The sequence below is a fragment of the Hakea prostrata genome, chromosome 10 (genome assembly GCF_041222555.1).
Source record: "Hakea prostrata isolate BN-2017 chromosome 10, UWA_Hpros_2, whole genome shotgun sequence".
Lineage (NCBI taxonomy): Eukaryota > Viridiplantae > Streptophyta > Magnoliopsida > Proteales > Proteaceae > Hakea > Hakea prostrata.
In genome coordinates, this window is record NC_142609.1 from 4,693,606 (window position 1) to 4,715,442 (window position 21,837).

At 37.3% G+C, this 21,837-nt stretch overlaps 1 protein-coding gene across 1 annotated transcript; it reads left to right on the plus strand.

The window, feature by feature from the left end:
• The first annotated feature begins 10,873 nt into the window (after window positions 1-10,873).
• On the plus strand, window positions 10,874-19,313 carry SIP2 (seed imbibition 2). Its single transcript, XM_089136876.1, has 14 exons — window positions 10,874-11,080; window positions 13,501-13,703; window positions 13,803-14,053; window positions 14,322-14,412; window positions 14,639-14,687; window positions 14,809-14,900; window positions 14,997-15,104; window positions 15,995-16,117; window positions 16,823-17,375; window positions 17,511-17,578; window positions 17,714-17,848; window positions 17,983-18,200; window positions 18,296-18,384; window positions 18,482-19,313. The coding sequence occupies exons 2-14, from the start codon at window positions 13,516-13,518 to the stop codon at window positions 18,842-18,844; spliced, it is 2,328 nt and encodes a 775-aa protein (XP_088993002.1). The 5' UTR covers window positions 10,874-11,080; window positions 13,501-13,515; the 3' UTR covers window positions 18,845-19,313.
• The last annotated feature ends 2,524 nt before the right edge of the window (window positions 19,314-21,837 follow it).

The following is a 21,837-nucleotide window of genomic DNA, read 5'->3' on the forward strand; positions in this document are numbered from 1 at the left end:
ATGTTTGTTTAGAAGAATCTACTTAAGAAAATAACTATCCGATTATCATTTGAATCCGACAAAATCCGTCCGAAAATCGATAGGATATTATTCGAATCCGAATATAATAGGATACGGATATGGATATACTACTATCCGATCTGAATCCGATTGGTTTACACCTCAAAATTGAGGTGTGCACAAGCTGATCCGGATGAACCTCAGACAAAAAAAAAAACCCATTTTCCTTGAAAACTGGGTGTACCTTTCTTTCCGCATTTTCCCCTCGAGGTAAAATGTAAAATATAATAGCACACTAGGCACTTCGTGGTAGATATCCTCCAAAGAGATGAGCCAAACCCTAGAAGTAATCCGGTTTGGTGGACAAACGATTGATTTTTATTGTGTTTGATTTTGATTTGTGAAAGAATGCCACGTTGGATGATTCCAAACCATCCAATTTAGTAAAAGGTGGGACCAGTAGAGGGTTCCCATCTAAGTCTCAACACTCTTAACTTGACATCCTTATCCATACACACAACAATTGCCACGTGGGATGATTCAATGTATCCATTCCTATAGGTTTATCCAACCAATCCTCCACCACCACCACATGCTACGTGGAAGATGCATGATGTGGCATGTCTTATTAAACACTTTCCACCAACTATGTGACACGTTTCCACATATGGGCCATAAAACCTTTTGTAGATTGGGCCCAAACTCTTCCCTAATTCATGGGCTGACCCAGTCTCGACCACACTTTTGGTTCTGGGCCCACTACCCACAAGAAACAGACAAATCTAGCCATCAGATTGGACACACATACATAAAATCCAATAATTCTCTGTGGGCCCCCTTATCTCTCTGGACCATACAGATGGGCTTCACTGGCAGAGATAGATCCAGACCATCTGTCTAGTTCTCTGGGTCCCACAAAGAAGATATAAGTATCAATTCCATAGAATAGCACTTGTTCTCCTAGAACAGTTTATTCATTAGTTGAAATCTCTGAAAATTACAATCCTTACATTTGCTTTCCAAGTCCAAATCGTAGATCTGCTTCGAATCATCAAATTCGACACTTGTATGGCTGTTTTAATCTTGGAATAGAAACCACTTGCTCGGAAAAATATCAACAACCGATGTGTTATGTGCTTAATGAAGTTCACTTCGATGTACGAACTTCAGATGATCCAATTCGTTTCATCGTGTTTGAAACATTTAACGTATCGATTAAGTACTTAACATTTGGTATCAGAGCTAACATTAACTTTGCATCTGAATAAAAAGAATCGTCAGAACCAAAACCATATGCTTTGGATTTGGAATTGATCCTTTTAGGGTACCTTATTTGCTATTCTCGAAACTCCGGATAAGATATTCTTTCTTCACCGGGCTTGAGATGGTGATAATGCCACGTCTTAATTTTACCTTTAAAAGAAAATAGAAATTGAAAAGCCTTTTAGGCTCTTTTCGGTATCAATTATCATTGTCAATTATGAGAAATTTTCATTATTTTAAATTGTTTGGCATCTATTCTTAATTTTATTTTTATTTAAAATAATAGAAAAACCCAAAATCCAAATGAACTTTTTGTCCATTATGGATTATGATGAGAACATTATCTTCATTGTGTAAGTTTACAAGTTTAAAGTAAGAGAGGGTAAAAAGCAACAATTCTTTTATAAAACCAAATTTCCTTTTCCAGTTTACTATCATTTTTAACAATGATCTTGACACCAAACTTATTTCCATTTCAAATTATTTCGATAAAATTTACCAAACCATTTTTCATTCTTGACCAATAATGAATTCTTGTACTTATTTATTTTAAATAGGCATAATAGAGAATGAGAATTGATACCAAAAAGATCCTTAATCCGCGTTTCATTGCTGGAAATAATTTGATTTCTTGTCTGTTATTAGTCAAAAGTAGAGACATAGATCATCTTCTTTTTGGTAATGATTTATTCATTGCTTTTTTAGGACTAAAAGACGAAATTCATTTTTGCTTTCTCAACCTACTTGTCCATGTAAAGGGATTTCGTTCGATTTATTTTTGCCTAACTGAAAGTGACTCCAGTTTTCACTGTACAACTAACAAGTGAAAAGTAAAGAGAAACCAACCCCTAGACGAGGTTGACAATTGTCATCTCCCCAATAGTGAAGATTTTTTCATCATAAAATTGGGTGGGGTCAATGTAAGATTCACTAGTGGTCCCACTGTTAATTTTTTTTAAATTATTATTCGGGTGTGGCCACAATTGATTTTGTTGTGAAAAAACATTAATTGAGCACATACTCTTCTTCTAACGGAGTGGTGATACAAACTCCCCTTTGGATACAGTTTGTTTATCATCGAAGTGAAAGATAATCCTCTACCTTCTCGGGTAGAAAAAGTGTCAAGGGAAGATTATCCTCTAGTGTCGAAAGTAAATATCATGATCCAATTCCATAAGACTAGAGTGATTAGGACTGGTATTGTTGGATTTTGTTTATTTAAAATAATAATATAATATAAAATAATATAATATTTTATATAAGTTTAAAAAACGCTAAAACTCTATCTCCCTAGTTTTGTTTTAAGAACTCTTTTTTTATTCTCAAGTTTTGTTTTAGAACTCTTGTTTGATTTTCATTTATCTTATATATATAAAGATTTCAATCCAAGGATTTTAGCCATTTAGCATATACAATGTAGCATAATTTTCCATATTTGTTTAGTCTCACATCAGATGGAGTTAATGATAATGGTGATTATATATACATTGATTACTCCTAAATAGAGTATATGCCGATAGAGAGTTAAATATAGATCATGCACATGGACCGAGTCGGACTTGGTCGAAGCTATGGCTTGTGGACCCTAATCCAACCAGAGCATAGGACATATATAATATTAATAAAATATTAAATGTCTATGATTAAACTTGGATTGTGGGTTATGACCCAAAAACCCATTTTTGGATTTTCCTATGAGGAGGTGACATTATAATTAATCACAACTCTTTTCCTTCAAAGATGACTTTAGGAACATATACCACTCGCTCTCTGGTTTTTGAGTAGAAAAATTCGTATTATGAAGAAGTGAAAAAATAATAATTCTGTTTTGTTTTCTTCCCTTTCTGTGCCGTATACTACCTTTGTGTCTCTTTTACAAGTAGAATCTAAATGAGTTATTGTATCTGAAGGTGAGGATGTCAATGTCAAACTCAGTCTGCACTTAAGGGGGCTTTCAAATACCTTAAGATGTACCATATTCAATATAATCAAACTAGAGTGATTAGTACTGTTCATTTGGACCATTTTCCATTGCGATCGATTTCAGATATCCTATCAAATACTATCATGAAATGGATATAGATAGGGAAGCAGATTTGGCCTTTGATGGCCTCAACCAGACTTTTTTCCTTACATTATATTGATTATTCTCTCATAACAACTTGGAGTTAAAGAGGCATTGTCTCTCATTGAAGGTGAAGACAAGCTTTCCCTAAAGAATGTCTTGATAGTCTCCATATATCACATTGATTTTATGTGAATCACGACAAGGTTAGGTAAGTAAACATGGGAATATCCCAACAACCTTTGCATCATCCACACTACAAAAGTAGATTCTTTTATAGTGCAAAAATATCAACAACATCTATTAATTAATTGAAATTTAGTATTGCACCCACAACATAAAAAGTATTCCATCCACTTAAAAGAAAATGAGGATCTAGTGACATGGTCTTGAACAAAGCTATTCAAAACAATCCTATCACCTACTTCTTGTTGTATTAAAATGAATCTACTCATCAATGGGGTTGGTTCAAGTGGTAAGCAGCTTGATCCGTTTAAGCAAGGTTCGGTAAATAAAATCAATGAAAGGAAGAGTTCTAGATCATTTATTTTAGTGATGTTTTGCAATGGATCTAGACACTAAAAGTGTCTTTTTGCGTTCCATTTTCCTTTTTTCAGCTTGTAAACTTTATAGCTTATTTCCACGCTTTCAAATTGGCGAACCACAATGATAGAGGTTCAAGATTAACTTGGAGAATCGTAGAACATGGGAGAGTATTCTAAATCATGTGTCTTTCTGTTTGGTTTAACCTTGTGGATGCAAAAAATCCCCGCTGAGAGACTCACCCACCACAACCCGGTGTGCGACCCGGGTCGAACACCGGATTAGTCAGGGCAAAGCCTAGGAAACCGGGGTTGGCAAAAAAAAAAAATCTACTCTATGGGTTTCCAAAAAAAAAAATCTGAATTTTCCTAAGATCTCTCTATTTTACTCTCTCTTTTCTCTTCACAAAATTAGAAAAAATTTCCAAGAATCTCCGTGATTTTCTCGTCTTTCTTCTCTGCTAACAGGGGTAAATCCTAATTTCGCGACTTCATGGGAGATCTCTTTGACTCTCTCTACTCAAGGCGGCAAAAGCTTTGCAATTTTTCCATTGTGTCGAGGAAGATATCTCTGTTCTTCTATTTTTCATTCGATTCTTTTCTAACTATACTTGATAGGTATTTTAATGTATATGGAAGCATCAATACAATGAGAAAATTGTAAAACTTTTACCGCCATGAACAAAGAGAGTGAGAGAGAGCTTCCACTAGAGTCACGAAATAAAAATTTACAACGGTGAGCAGAGAAGGAAGACGAGAAAATAGCATTGATATAATATTATTTTTCCTACATGTTTCATGCATGTATTAGTTTACGTATGATAGCAATCATTCATTTTCTTTTATCTTAGAGATTAGTGGTTCATTAGCAAGACTTTGTAATGAGTTGATGTCTATAATTTTAACTGACATGTCTCAAACCTTAGTGATGGATTGTGTAATCAAGATTGTGATATATAAGAAAAACTCCTCTACATTACATTGTGAATAAAACTGTTAAATCTATAATAAATGTGTTCTCTCTAAGTATTCCAAGACTTTTACAATATTGATTAAAAAAATTTGTGCATGGGAGTGCTTTCTCATCTTTTCCTTCTCATGGGCATCTCTTCTTCTTTAACACTATTATAGTGGAACAACTTTTATGTAAGGGAATATGCTAATCCATACAAATAATGACAAATATAAAGATCTAATCTAGTTTTTTAAATACAAATCACAATTCAAAACAAACAAATGGTCCATAATTTCAATTCAAAAGATTCTACTTTCATGTGAGCCATCGAATATGGAATCATAAAAATCCATAACAATTATGAAAGGAAGAATTTGCAAGGTGGAGTATTCATCTTACAATAATTGTCATTTCTTAAATATACAATGTACAGGTGTTACCAACATGAATGAAAATCATAAAGAGCAAATTTCTAAAAAAAAGAAAATTTGAAGTGAAAGCTTTGCCCATTTCATTGAGTGGGTTGGAGAGAATTATTTTTATTAGTTTTGATAATGTAAATAATGATTTGTAAAGAAAGTGATACTAATGTGGGTTGGAAATATTGACAAATAAGTGGAGAGAATATATTTCTTATCTTATGATTTAACTCATGAGATGAAAGCAACCAAGTGTTACAAGACAGATTAATTTTCAAAAATATTATTGGGTATGACTTATGCCAACACAATCACTCATTTTAAGATATTAAATTCCTCTTATGATGTTATATTGATTCTTATGAATTCATATCTTAAATTTTGTTTAATCAATGAAAAGAATGACCCTTACATAGCTTTCGAAAAATAGGGCTAGGAATAGAGTTTGGCTAAAGAGTCATGTTGCAATCAACTAACCTTCAAGGCTAGGGTACAACAACAACAATAAGTCTTGTCACAACTAAATGTGGTTGGCTACATGGATTTTTGCCTTCCAATTAGTTATGTTCGAGGTCATGCTGGATATTAGGCCTAAGCTATGTATATCCTTTCTCACCACTTCTCTCAAGGTTATCTTAGGTCTACCCCTAGCTCTTCTAGTTTCTTCAATCTGGATTATATCACAAAATATAAGCTCAAGTGCCTAATATTTGTGATAATAGACTCCATTTGGGGTGGAGGAATAGTTGGCTTTGGGTTGGATATCTATTAAATATGAATCAAAAATAGGAGTGTCAATCAAATCCTGTGAGCCTGAATCAGCCTAAATCTACCCTGAGCCCGCCCCCAATCCAACCTAACTATTCACCCTAAATGAAGATTTGGATAACAAAATAACTAGCCTTGACAGAGTTAGGTGGGTCCGCAATTAGTTATAGGGCTAAATCAGTCATCCCAATCCGATCCTGTGTTAGTAAATTAGAATTATATATTAATTGAGTATGAATAACTATTTAACCAAGTATACCGTTATAACCAACCCAAGGGGTTCATTCAGATAGTAAAGACTCGAAACTTCATAAGTAATATAAAAGGTTAAGAATTCAAAGCTCCTTGGGGCCACAAACCCGTGCTTGTTATTTTGTTTTAATGAAGGCTAGTCAAGTTTAGGAAAAAACACTCTTACAGGGTAAGGTTTGGGTTGGGGTTTTTTAAGCCCTAATAGGGTTGAGTAGAATTGACTCGATACTATCAAGCTTAGAGAAAACCTTGATATGATAGGGGCTGAGTTGGGAGTTCTTAAGCCCTGATAGGGTTGCGCAGGGTTTGAGTTTATGGTTTAGATTCTTAGGGTAAGAATTAAATTTTGACTTGTCCGACCTAACCTGACCTACTAAAACGGTTATACCCCTACTAAAAAGATGTCTCTCACGAGAAAAGATAAAAAAAAATATTAATAAATCAATAATTTCAAGCGCAAGCCTCAAGTTCACATACGGAGTTGTGTTCTCCTGACACTTTTGAACCATATATGCGAGGTAGGACATGCATAGGACCCACCGAGCATTTTACTTTTAAGTTTCTTTTTAATATTTACAAGTGTGTCTCATTACCATGTATATTTTAAAAGTGTCAGAAAAACACATTGTATGCAAAGGTAGTCAATCCATCAATCCAGATTCCAGTCGCCTGATTCGAACCAAAGCAGTCAATTTGTCGGAAACAGAAAGAGAGAAGTAGAGATTAGTGGAGCATGAATCATCTTTTCCTTCCTCCCAGGGTAAAAGCCAACAAAACTATCTAACATGATCTTACTTTCCGTCTTCTTCGGTTCTTCCACATTTGTAATTTTGTAACAATTTAGTCCATCAAGTTGCAAACCATGTGCAGCCCTACGTAAAATAAACACGTGTCAGAAAAGGTCTGTTAAGCTGTGTCAGACGCTGACTAGGATCCACCGTCTGCATGGACCCAACCAGAAATATTTTACCAAACCGGTCCAAATTAGGTCAGAAAAAGGAGTGCACTATGCTGTGCACTACACTTTCGACCGCTCATTTTTGAAACTTGGTGGCAGTGGCGCCACTCAGTCTTATTTAATGTAATAATTGTCCGATGACGACAAAACACTTATTAAACTTCTAATTTTACAACGATTATTGATCGGAAATTTATCAGGTCCATTTCATTTTCGAAAATCAACCTGATGTTGGTCCATTATTGAGCTACGTTGATTCTGGTCGGCTTTGTGAGTTGTGACCCCGCTTTAGGGATGTCAATTTATAACCCAAACCGTTAAAACCGAATCGCACTGACCCGTTATAGCCCGAACCTTAATAGGCCGTAACTAGGTTGAGGGTTGTGGAGCCTACACGAACCCGAAACCGAACCGCAACCTGTTATAACCCGATTGATAATTTTACATTAAATGATATTTGAATCATTATATTACCATTAGGTAATTGGTATAAACAACTAAAAATTAAGCATAAATTCAAAGATCAAATAGTCATTTTATTACTCAATATCTAGGTTATTGATATCTATAGAATGAGTAGTTTTTTTTTTTTTTTTTATGGAAATTGACTAATAGCAACTTTGCTTTCCATATAATTTTCCCTTTTGTTGTAGGATGCTCAATTGTTTCTTCTTGTTTTTTTTCTTCTTATACGCTATAAGCCGTTAGTCAACCCGAATCTAAACCGTTAGTTAGCCCGAACTCAAACCACACCAAACCGAAACCAGCCATAAACCATTATTTTGCTAATGGACCGTGTTTGGACTTATGTGTTTTTCAGCTCAAAATCGCACCGTTGACACCCCTACTCCGCTCCCCCTCCTCCTCAACCATAACAAAATGTGCATGTTTCAGGTATCGATTGACATAAATCACTATTGGAATGCAAATTTAAAGGTATCGATTGATATTTTGTCTTGTACACATATGAGAAGATGTTGCTCAATTCAAAAATGATGCATGAAACTACAATCACTAGATTGATTTGCTTACCTTAGCCTTATATCAAGGGTTAGCAGTGGTTGAAGTACTACATCTCACCATCTCTTTGGTGGTTTCTATCTCAACTGAGATCAATTGTTGTTAACTTCGTCTAAGGCTATGCATCCTCAAACTATTTATGAAAAAAACTTCCATTTGCTTTTAAATACTAACTGACAAAAATCTAGTATGAAAAATGAACATCAAGTCCGCAATCAAAGAGAAAATTCCAATAAAATAAGTTATGGAGACTCACCCAAGAAAAGATATCGTGTAAGAATGGATTTGAAAAGCAACAAAATTTTCAATCTTGAATTTGACAAACATGAATATATATTACACTTGACGAAGACCTCGTCCCACATTAGACCATGCCAAGTGTCTCAAATTTTAGCCTTTGTTGTTCACTCTAATTAGAATTGGAGGAAAAGAAGTCACTCATTGTCTACATTATTCTTCTACGCATGCTAACCTTTTGATTTTTTTCTTAGTTGTTACTAGAAAAGTGGGATGATAGAATCTTATTTGTTTGTCGTTGGATAGATATTTCCTGTGCAATCTTCAATTGCAATACATTGTGTTTAAGAAATTCAACAATTGTGATTATGAGAGCAAAAGGGATCACAACAGTTAAATTTCATAATCACCACATGTTACAATGTCAACCACATAGATCATGTTCAGCTCCAACGGCTCAAAAATATGTTTTGACTCATTTTGAAGAAAAATCGATTTTGCTTTTTAAATATGTACATAATGTTTTGAGTGATTGGAATTTAACAAAATCTACATGATATGTTTTACGTCTCAGATCTTATCATGATTCCAACTCAGCCAGGTTGACTCCCGATTATTTTCTAGTTACGAAGTCAATGAAACTTGCAAGAGAGGTTAGGCGTGAGCCGGCTAGAATGTCAGGCATCCGCCTCTGATGGCTAAGTCAGTCGATGATCAGACTAAGATCCCGTGCAAGTGATACACAAGAATAGTGTTCGTGCCTTACTGAAAGGGTGAGTCTTCGTTAAATAATATGCATGTTACCTTTCTGGGAACCAACAAGATCCCCCGGCAGTTGCCTGCCTAATCATCTCTAGGGTTGACCTTTTGTTTATGATGGCGTTGCCTTATTGGCCTTAGTGTGAATGGAACCTTCCATTCGTGATACATGATCGGCTCATGTTCCAACCGTATAGTTTTTTTTTTGGAATGAGGTTCATCTGGGCCAGCTTGCGCGCACCACAATTACATCCTCAAGGCACTTTTTATATAATTAATATAGGCAGGGCTTTGCCCTTGGTCTCGATGGGATTTGCACTCTGACCTCCTATGTGGAAGCGTTGGGCTTTGCCAACTCAGTCACCTCTCGGGGTTCCCAACCGTATGGTTGGCTCGATACCCGAATGAGATTGTGATCCAGTCGGATACATTATTCCCGTATCAATATGCATCCAGTAGTAAACATCATATAACACTACTAAGTCAGATGCACCACTGAAGCACAATCTGATCATCTTCTCTCCGGATTTGTCTAGAACTAAAACCCGGGGATAAAATTTTTTACCCATCGAGGTGGAAAGATTAAAGGTAAAATATAAGATGTTACGGTCTTGCATTGAAAATTTCTCCGGTAGTTCGGTTTGGAAACGACGAGAACAGTCGAGGAATGGCGAGAAAATGCTTCCCCCAATATAGTTGATTGCTGACGTGTCAAACGATAGAAGCTCACCAGCTTGTCCTTGTAAGAACTAAGAACGAAGCTGCTGCATGCTCCCATCAACCTTGGGGCCAAGGAGCCCACCACCATTGCTGACTCAGCAGTTAGTCCAAGACATGCAGACGTGGCAAAACGTTTTACGAAACTAGATTTTAGGAAATTTTGTTTGTGGATCGACAACGTCGTGTTACGCCACTGGACCGCCCAATAATACAAGTGGGGTCATCGCCAGATAAGAACAAGCTTTCGCCTCTAGACAGCAATGCATCGTCACCCAATTCGGACACGTAATTTGTTTTCTCACTTTAAAGTGATTGACTCAAAGTTCTTATTTTAAGCATGAAAATATGAATTCAATTGTGAAATACATGGTTGGATGTTGCGGTTTATTTGAGTCAGCTTACGCAAAGTCCGTTACATTCTTAGGGAGAAACTTTGTCGTCCACAAGGATCGAACTCGTGATCTCTCTACTGAGAAGTATGAATGTTATTACTCTACCAACCTTGCATTGATAAACTTTTAACGTACCGTTAAAATACCAAAAAAAGCTACGTAGAGTCCTATGATACTCATTTTAGAAAATTTTGTATTGGTATAGTAAATGAGTAAACAACATTATTGGTGCTCATCCGATCCGATCCGATCCAATCCGATCCCCCATTGCTACACTAAAATGCAGGCGGCACAGTAAGATAAATAATAATTTATAGATTATAATGGGCTTTCTTCCTATTCTATGATGCTTTATAATGTTACAAGTTGGCCCGAGAGACGAGGCATCTGACGTGTTTAACATGATTACTATAACACGTGTCAACATCTGGAGAAATCCAGATTAGAAAGATGTTCGACATTTAGTGCTTAAGGTAGTATATAAGACGGTCAGTCCGGTTTCCGTTTTCAGCATTCGAAAGTTTTGTTGTTGAGCTCTGTTGGTGTTGTTACAGCGCTCTTTGAAGGAGAGGCATTCCCTCTGGAATGCACTTCTACTGAGAGATATTTAAGGATTTTGATCCGTTTTAGTTCTTCTAGTTCAATTTTGCTTTTCCGATTTCGATTTCGATTTCGCTCCGTTAGCTGGAGTTCAACTTCAGAGTCTCCCTTTTCGGCTAAGGATTTTCAGGTGAGTTTCATTTTGTACGGATTTTGTTGCTTTAGCCTCGTTTCTTCGTGGTTCTTGCCTTCTTGGTGGAATTCTGAGTGTTTTGTGCAAGTGGCTTTGGGCACCGTCAGCTGGAGGTTCGAAATGCTTGGTTGATGTGATGCCTGATACTCGATTTCGGAAGATTTTATGGTTGAATTTGGACTTAGAATATTTGATTATAATTAGTGCTCTTTCTTCTGAATTTCATGGTGTTTGAGATGTTTGAAGCATAAAGTTGAGCGCTTTGAATGTGAAATGTTGGATATGAGCTCCATCATGGAAATTTCTGTTGATCTCGAAGTTTCCTTTACAGTTCCGGTTGAAAATGGACTGGTGGATGATACCTAGGAATCTTATCTTGATGAAGTGTATGGCTTTAATACGAATCTCTTTGCTGTGCTGGTTGTCTGATCGTTTTCCTTAAATCATAATTCCTCTTTGCGGTCATATTCATGTCGGCACAGTTAAAATAGCGTTCCTTTCATGAATCCGTCCAATTTGCGGCTTTTCCTTCCTTCTGGTTAACTTTTTCATGTTCAATGTTCCTCTCATCAGATCTCTTTCTCTGCTTTAGAGATTCTACCTTTTATCGTTTTCTCTGTTCTGCGTTTTCTTCATCGCTCGCGGCGAAGCATGAGGGAGTGATTCCATGAGCCCTTCCTGCCTACTCCGTATGCCCTTCTCTTAATTTCGTCCTTCGATCCAAACTGGTGGCGTTTCGGGTAAGGTTGCTTCAACTTGCAAGTTCAAAGACCCAATTGCATCTTTTCTCATGTTACCATTTCTTTCTCCTACTTTTGTGATGTGTCATGTGTGTACCCTTTTGTTTTTTTATATATTCAATTCATAATTTTATGGAAACGTTACGGTACGGGCCATCTGGCTGTTATGGTGTTGTGCATGGTATCGGATCTTGGATGGGTATCAGTTGCTCGTAGATTAACACCAAAGCAGACAAATTAGACAAGTTTAATGTTGTTTTTCCCCTAATAAATGAAGGTTCTTAATTGTTTATTCTTTATCTCTGGGTTTAAGTGAGAAGCGTGTTTGTTTTTCTTTGGTGGGTGGGATACTTCGAAGGGAATCTGCGAGGAATCCAGATCTTGTATTCACTGGGGGTAAGGGGTATGTGCTGTTTACTTGACTCTTTAGATTTGAAAAATCTAGAAATTTCAAATCTATAGACTTTAAATCTATGGAGTCATGGTTCATAAAATTAACTGTTTGGTTAGTTTGAATCTTTGGAATAAAATTTGTAGATTATCTTGAAAAAATATTTATTGAGTTATAGACTTATAGTTAAAATATTTAACATTTTTATAATATGAGTGAAATCTCTGGATTTCACCATCATACCCATAAATCTTCAGATTCATGTTTTTTATGTAAAAAGGTGAATTTTTAGATTTCATGAATCCACATATTCACACAACTAAATGGGTAAAAATCTCTCATTTGTGAATTCAAAGATTTCAAAATTTTGGATTCACGTAACTAGACAGGCTCTAGAGAGGGAGACCTATTTCCATATTTTGATTAACAAAAATCATAGGTAAAATCCCTTAGTAGGTGTTTTTTTTTAAATGTGTGGTTGAATACGATAGAGGGAGAAAGACTTCTCCCTTCAAGATAGGAGATCGGACACTCATCTCTCTATCTCCTCCAATGACCTTTATTAATTCTTAAAAGTATTTTACGTGATTGAATTTTGATTCTTTTGACCATCATGAGAAAGATCTTAAAAAAAAGATTTGAACTCCGGACATTTTGGTGGTAAGTAAATCTTCAAGTGTCCAATCTTATTGAAAAGCTGTTTAGTTAATAAGACCAATATCTCGTAATGAAGAGGATGTGGTTCAATTCTTGTTGATGGCGTAGATAGTATATTTATTCTTATATTTAAAAATTTCCCTTTACAGTCGTAAAATGGAATTTCAAAAAGTTTTTATTAAAAAAAATATAAAATTTTCTCCAGTTTTTTTTTTTTTTGGTATGCTTTTGCCTGTTGTGTAAGACTGTAAGGCAGACTCTGGGGCAGACATGATAATAGTGAGTTACTGTGTTAGAAAGTGGTTTCTTTTCGTCGTTTTTTTTTTTTTTTTTTTTTAAAAACATTGAGAAAGATTTTTTTTTTTTTTGATAATTAAGATTGAGAAAGATAAATCTAGAAACTTACATATTATGAAACCGTGACTATCGTCATTTGTGTTTATTTTCGAAGGTTTTCTTGAAGTTGGGGTCCTAGGATTCACTTTTTTTTTCTTTTTTTCGATCGATACAAAGTCAAAGCCCGAGGAACTACGAGAAAGAACTAGCCAGACAGTGTTTGAACATTTTAACATATTTACATCACCTTTATTCTTCTGAGAATATTTATGCATTTCTTATACTGTATACAGCAAGAATAAATCAAAATGACGGTGACGCCGAAAATTTACATCAGCGATGGCAACCTGATTGTCCATGGGAAGACCATACTGACTGGGGTGCCTGACAACATTGTGCTCTCTCCGGGGACCGGTGGGCTTGTTGCCGGTGCCTTCGTCGGTGCAACAGCACCTGCCAGCAAAAGCCTCCATGTTTTCCCCATGGGTGCATTAGAGTAAGTGTTGCATACGTTTCTTGAGGACTCTTTTGGTCGTGTTATAGTGTTCGCATTTTTCCTAATGATTCGATGCTATTTCTGTTTTTCCTTGAACAGGGGTCTCCGATTCGTGTGCTGTTTCCGGTTTAAGCTATGGTGGATGACGCAGAGGATGGGGACCTGTGGGAAGGATGTTCCATTGGAGACCCAATTCATGCTCATCGAAAGCAAAGACGGCACTGCTGATGAAACCAACCATGGAGACACACCAACCATCTACACCGTCTTCCTTCCTCTTCTTGAAGGCCAGTTCCGTGCGGTTCTTCAGGGCAACGAGAAGAATCAGATAGAGATTTGCCTCGAGAGTGGTGAGTATATTATTCAACAGTTCAGAGAAAATTTACAGACCCATTCCCATCCCATCCATCGAAAAGAGCCGGCGATTATATAAACTTTGGTTTTTGAGGGATTGGAGTTGTCTGTGGTTACTCGTTAATTGCCAACACAAATCTCAAGTCGGACAAATGAACTCTTCAATCATTCAAAGTCAAATTTATGGAGTTCATAGAATTTGATTGGAGCTCAGAATAAAGGGTGGAGTTCAGAACAACCGAAACGACTGTTTTTTGTTTGCAGGAGACACTGCTGTTGAGACTAACCAAGGGCTACACATGGTCTACATGCATGCTGGAACCAATCCTTTCGAAGTCATCAACCAGGCAGTAAAGTAAGTATCTCTCTCCTTCAAATTCGACAGAATAAACAGAGGAAATTTCAATTTGTATCTTTTTCATGATAAAGTGATAAACCATCTTTGAACATTGAAAGTGGGTTCTCCAGTCCCTACTAGCACTTCCCACCGCCTAGGCAGATGATATGGAATGTGATTTTGCGTTCACATTATACATCATGGTCACTGGATGATGACACACACTGGTTTTTTATGAAAACAGGGCAGTCGAAAAACACATGCAAACTTTCCTCCACAGAGAGAAGAAAAAGGTAAGTAAAGCGTCTCTTTTTTTGGTTTTCTTCTCGTGAATAGTACAAAAGTAAGGTAGGAGACCACTATTCATTCAGAGTGGAGTCATGTGACCTTTTTCTGGGCTACTGGTGGATGCAGTTGCCTTCTTTCCTTGACTGGTTTGGCTGGTGCACTTGGGACGCTTTCTATACCGATGTCACGGCTGAGGGAGTTGAGGAAGGCCTTAAAAGGTTAGTATCTTTCTCAACTTTTTTATGCAAAGAAAAAGTAGAAAGATAGTCACAGACTTTCAGAGGTTACTTATCAAACCTGAGCTTTCTTTGCAGCTTATCTGAGGGTGGAACCCCACCACGTTTCTTGATCATCGATGACGGCTGGCAACAGATTGGCAACGAGGTGAAAGATTCCAACTGCGTTGTTCAAGAAGGAGCACAGTAAGCTACTTTTCATTTCCTGTCTGTTGTGAATTACCTCACCATGGTGGTGATGTGTACTGACTATAAAAATAAATCCATTCAACAACAACAACAACAACAACAATAAGCCTTGTCCCAACTAAATGGGCGGCCATGGTCTTGCCCCCCAATCGTGGGCCAGCGTCGGCCTGCCTTCACAGAACCAAAGCCCGCCCCGTGGTTAATTGGGGGTAGGAAAACAAGAAAAGGGTATACCTTCCTTAATTCATTGGGTTGGCCCAATTGAACTGGAATTTGATCTGATATATAATAGGTATTCGATTAGCTGGATGGAGATCAATCAGTATCTGGTTGGTGATTCCATCTCAGTGGATTGTCATGGAGGGATAAAAATCTCTTTTTCAAGAAAACATAACCAATAGAAACTGATCCTGATTCGTATAATTAGAGACTGATACCAATATCAGTTACTAAAACCCTGTTTAGGATTGAATGGTAGGAACCAACCAATCCTATTCTAACTTTAATAACTGCAGCTTTGGGCCTCTTCTGGGTAAGGTTTTGAGGATCTACTGATATTGGCATCAATTATGAATTGACTAAGATTAAGACTAATTTTAAACCCTCCACCTTTCACATTCATACATGGATATTGGGCCTAAAAGAGTGATCTCTTCTCTGAGAGTCTGTATCTGGGTTAAAAAAATTAGAGCTGGGACAGTTGGATGGGAATTGAATGTGATCGATCTGGCCAACATCTAGTGGTTCTGATCTCTTATTAACCAAATTTTGTTTAGTTTTTAGTTACATGCTTACAAACATTGGTGTATGCATGTATGTTTGTCATTTTTACCTGATGGGTCAGATTATTGTCTGATTTGTTTTCCAATTGGATTTGCTGTTTGCAGATTTGCTAGCAGACTCACAGGAATAAAAGAAAATGAGAAGTTCCAAAAGAACGGCAGGAACAATGACCAAGTGCCAGGTCTAAAGATTGTAGTTGATGAAGCAAAGAAAAATCACGATGTGAAGTAAGTAGTCCATTCTCTATTGTTTCATCTTCATGTCTATGGACTAAAGGTTATGTTCTCTGGTCCTTAATAAGCCATCATGTGTCAAGCGTGCTGAACTTCATTTGCGAGAGGCTCACATGGGCTTCACACTGTAATTAGATAAAAGGAAAATTGTAACTGTTAACATGTTTGGATACCATTGGATTTATGATGTTGATTTGATTCGACTGCATGAATGAATGAGCCATGTGGCAAATTTGACTGTTTAATATTTAGGGAATCACCTAACTTGATTGCTGGTAAAACTTAACCTTTTAATTTAGACATTGTATTTTGTCATCATATTATGTGCTCTTTTATGCATCATTTTCACTCTCTTCTTTACTCTGCAATTCTGTGCCTTCTATTGTGTTGTTAAATTTCATCATCTAATGCTGTACTCTCGTGTGTATGGGGGTAGAGCAAGCGACATCCACCCTTTATCTCATCAGTGCTCCTATTCCCCTTACCTCTGTCTTTTGGATCTAGGTATATGAAAAAAAAGCACCCCCCCCCCCCCCCCCCTGCGGGGGGGGGGGGGGGACACCCCTGAGTGTATTTAATTCCCTAACCATCTTCCAGTTTTGGTTATTGTCTGCGTCACCAATTTTAGAAGGCAAATGGGTGTTTTAACTAAATCAATTGGCTAAACTTAATTTCTCATCTGTTTCCAATTTCGAGCAGATTTGTGTATGTATGGCATGCTCTTGCTGGTTACTGGGGTGGGGTGAAACCAGCAGCAACAGGCATGGAGCACTACGACACTGCATTGGCATACCCGGTCCAGTCACCTGGAGTAATGGGCAACCAGCCAGATATTGTTATGGACAGCCTTTCTGTGCATGGACTTGGGCTTGTGCCCCCAAAGAAGGTGTTCAACTTCTACAATGAGCTTCATGCCTACCTTGCCTCCTGTGGTGTTGATGGAGTTAAGGTTGATGTCCAAAACATCATTGAGACTCTAGGGGCAGGCCATGGTGGTCGCGTTGCCCTCACCCGTGCCTACGTTCAGGCCCTGGAAGCCTCCATTGCTCGCAACTTCCGCGACAATGGCTGCATTGCTTGCATGTGCCACAACACCGATGGGATATACAGTGCAAAGCAGACAGCTGTGGTGAGAGCTTCTGATGACTTCTACCCCCGGGACCCAGCATCTCACACTATCCACATCTCCTCAGTGGCATACAACACTCTTTTCCTTGGTGAATTCATGCAACCCGACTGGGATATGTTTCACGTAAGTAATCATCAAAGATCAGCATCTTTATTATTCATTGTTTGATTCTAAAAGATATATGTGCCCTGGTTGCTCTGTAGTTTTTAGACTTTCAGAGAATTATGACCACTAACTTGCCAAACAACCACATTGCAGAGCCTACACCCTGCTGCAGATTACCATGCTGCTGCTCGAGCCATTGGTGGTTGTGCAATCTACGTAAGGTACAAATTGCCTCTATTAAGCATTCATGTTGGCTTTTGTTTCGGTAAATTCGTTTCGGTGCGGGTATTCCAACTATAGAGCTACAAATCTATTGAGTCTGATTTGGAGGATTTTGTTTATTTTTCCCTTCACAGTGATAAGCCAGGAAACCACAACTTTGAGCTTTTGAAGAAGTTGGTTCTCCCTGATGGTTCTGTATTGCGTGCCCAGCTCCCTGGCCGGCCCACACGTGACTGCCTTTTTGTGGACCCTGCCAGAGATGGAACCAGGTCTGTTCCTCAGACCCGTTATCTACATTTTTAAGTAGGAAATGAATATAATCAAGCGATCCTAGTGACTCTTTCAAGAGTTGCAACTATAGCACTATGTGCTAAAACAGGAGTTGTGAATATCTGATGTGCAGCTTGCTTAAAATATGGAACACAAACAAATGCTCTGGCGTGGTGGGTGTGTTCAACTGCCAAGGGGCCGGATGGTGCAGGATTACCAAGAAGACACGCATTCACGATGAATCCCCTAGTACACTCTCTGGATCTGTCCGTGCCACTGATGTTGAATTAATAGCTCAAATTGCTGGACCTGATTGGAATGGGGAAACTATTGTCTATGCCCATAGATCAGGTGAGTAAAATCTTCTCTGTATGTAATTCAAAATACATGGTAAACCACAAAAGGTTTTGTTGTAATCTTTATATACATTTTCCCCCCAATTGCAGGAGAGGTGATTCGGCTACCAAAATGTGCTTCACTGCCCGTCACCCTTAAGGTCCTGGAATATGAACTCTACCACTTCTGTCCTCTCAAGGTGAGCCTTTGATGATCCGTAGTTCTTGAAGCCAACTGCTTGCATATATGACTACAGTAGCTAACTTCTTGCTCCTGCCTCTCTTTTTAACTTGCAGAAAATCACACCTAGCATCTCCTTTGCACCTATAGGACTTCTTGACATGTTCAATTCCGGTGGATCAGTGGAGCAATATGAAATTGAAAAGTCTAGTGACGAGAAACCAGAGCTGTTGGATGGCGGAGTTACGCCTGAGCATCCAAGTTTGCTCGGTGAGAACAGGTCACCCACTGCAACCATTGCCCTCAAAGTAAGGGGATGTGGCCGGTTTGGTGCCTACTTGTCACAGCAGCCACTCAAATGCACTGTGGGTAACACGGAAACCGAATTCAACTACAACGCTGACAACGGACTACTAACTTTGATCATTCCAGTCCCGGAGGAGGAGATGTACAGATGGACTGTTGAAATCCAAGTTTAAGTAGATGAGGATTGGTGACTGAAGAAAATGAAAATCATAAAAGGGTATCAATGACTAGTGTTGGCACTGGGTCTTTGGCCAAAAAGATGTACTGGGTGAGGGATGTAGGTGTATCTCATTATCATTACTATGCTATGTATGCAAAGACTGACCTTGGGGGAAGAGTCTCTTTCTTCGGGTGAATAAGTAGGCAACTGCTATGAATGTCTCTTTTAATTAAGTAATAGCAGTATCAAAATTAGTCCTTTTGGCTTCTCTCTGTGTACATTTCATGAAGATGATTTTGATGATCAAGATGATAATTGTCTAGAATAGAGAGTTGAATTAGTTTCAGGTTTCCAGTGAGATGTGCCAAAAGTTTCAAAGAAGTGGATGAGGCTTTAGCAGGGAAGTTGCTCCAGGTGATTGTGGAAGGCAAGTCTTTGTGGTCGGTAATTATAGAATGAAACAGGGGGTTATGGAGAAGGTAATATAATCTCAAAAAAGCTACCATATTTAGAGTAGTTCTCCATATGGATCTCAAAGCCTGGTCTCTTGTTTTAACCAAAGTCTTGATCGATACCCAACAGAGGGAACACGACCATTCAAAGGGAACCAAACGGAAACACACCAAGAGAAGGACAGGAGAACGGAAAAATGATATGCCAGACACAGTAACAGAAAATGCTCCGAACCATAGAGGTAGGATCGCACCCATAAATTTATAAGGGAGTTGGTGAATAATGGACAACGCACTAGAAACTTTCCCCAAACAACAAGGGTTTGAAATAAGCACACAAGACCACTGAGAGATTTCTACAACTTGATAAGAAGACACTTCAGGTTTATGCCTTTGTACAATCCATTCTCTAGAGCCTTAAAAGAAAAAGTACAAGAACATATGGCAGTGAAAAATGGCCGGATAAAATAAGTTTGATGTCAAAATAAAAAATTGCTAGAAAATGATAGCGAACAAGTGAGAAAGGAGGGGAAAAAATATAGTTTTTATAAAAGAATGCGTATTGACTATTTTACCTTCATCTTAACTATAAAACTTTAAATAAACTTATACATAAATGAAGAGACCGAAAACTCACCGTAATCCATAGTAGACAAAAAGTCTATTATGGATTTTGGAGATTTTTTTATTATTTTAAATAAAAATAAAACTGATAATAGATGCCAAACAATTTAAAATAATGAAAATTTCTCATAATTGAGAATGAAATGATACCAAAAAGAGCCTTAGTTAGTAGTTAATCGACTTTCATTAGCTTAGATTTTTTTACAATCAAAATACCTTTATGTCATTTTAGACTTCTTTCTTTAATTCAATTTATCAAAATAAAATTACTAAAAGAATAAAAACTTACCAAATTAAACTCCCTCAAAACCTTCTATTAACTGCAATGTTACTATGGTAAACACATGCAAAAAGAAGGCGAATGTTCCCTTTGCAAATTCTAAAACGAAGGGTTAGTAAAACGGTTAAAGGCCCAACTTCCCTAAGGGAGGTCTTGGGTTTGCACCCATTAGACGGTATTTTTATATAAAAAACTCCTCGCGAGGATCCGTAATCGTGGTGCCTTGCATCTTCAAGCTTAATCTTCTAAGGAACGAATGCCACTTGAGGAAAATCATTGGGGACCTCGGATGAAAATGCTTTAAGAAATCTCTTCCTTCCAAGATTCATTATTTGACATCAATAGCTCACATCTGAAAGTGTGGGAAGAGAGTTGTGTTGGAGTATTTGTGCATTCCTTCAATATACAAAAGTAGAATCGAAAATAACAAAAAATAAGAAAACAGAGACTTTCAATTTCTCCATTTAAACTCTAAGCCTCATCAATCAAACATAAAAAAGATGACAAACAAACTTTAAATTTAGCCCAAAAAGAAATTGTTTGTCCTTTGCCTTCATTCCATAAGTTGAGGGATTGTTCATCTTCTTTTGTAGGTATCTAGCATAAGAAAATTACATTTGTATAAGGCTTTGGAACTTCAAACTATACATTCACTTTTGTTTATGGAGGCAATTTAGTTTGGAAAGTTGTTGTTTTTCATTTTTTTGGTAATTTTATTTTGAACAAATTGCACGATCACCCCAAAATGGAGGCTTTAAAGTATTGACATCCCACTTTATGTTTAAAAAAGCACACAAACCCAAAATTAGATTTTCGTTGGATATATTTGTTCAATTTGTCACTTAAAAACTTTCAAACATTGTTTATTATAGGGATATTTTTGAAAATAGACAATAATTCAATTATTTTCAGTAATAAATTTAATAAATATATCCCACGAAAACCTAATTTTGGGGTCTCTTGTACTTTTTAAACATAAAGTGAGGTGTCAGTGCTTTAAAGCCTCAATTTTGAGGTACCATGCAATTTGCTCTTTTATTTTTGATAAATTGAATAAAAAAGAAATAAATATGAAAGGATTCATGGGTACTTTGGTCATACAAATGCTAAACTAATGGAAACCATTTAGTTGTTAATTGACTGTCCTTAGTTGGTATTTCTGGATATCTCAAAGGAGACAAATGTAGCATTGGTCAAACCTCAAGGGTTCAATTGAAAATTTTCCTTTTCTTTTGAATAAAACCCAAGTTAGAGTGGTAACTTCTGACTTCTTGATCTTTTTCTGTGGAAGTGCAGTAGGGTAGTTGTTTTGATTGTGCCACATATACAATAATGGATTTAATGGTTGTGGAAAGCAGGGGCATAAGTGCAAATGGAGATTTTTATATCTTAGACCCCAAGGGTTTTAGTTTTTAAAATTTACCATATTAAACCACTCAGCTATTTGATCAAATGAAAGCCATTTTAAGCAACAAACCCTAGCAAACTTTGGACAACCCTAAACAACAAATAGAGGGCGGATAGGGAGTGTTTTTTTTATAATTCTGTTTAACTTGACATATAAATTCTACCCCCGGATGCTCTAGTTAGGAGGGGGCGATCGGTGTCGAGTACGATTGCTTGGCCTAGTTCGGGTCTCTGGCTGTTGGA

Bases quoted from the DNA above. Each gene is read 5' to 3' on its own strand.
- SIP2 (XM_089136876.1), top strand. From the start codon at position 13,516: ATGACGGTGACGCCGAAAATTTACATCAGCGATGGCAACCTGATTGTC. The intron at 13,704-13,802 runs GTAAGTGTTGCA...TTCCTTGAACAG, and splicing joins TTCCCCATGGGTGCATTAGA to GGGTCTCCGATTCGTGTGCT. The intron at 14,413-14,638 runs GTAAGTATCTCT...TTATGAAAACAG, and splicing joins GTCATCAACCAGGCAGTAAA to GGCAGTCGAAAAACACATGC.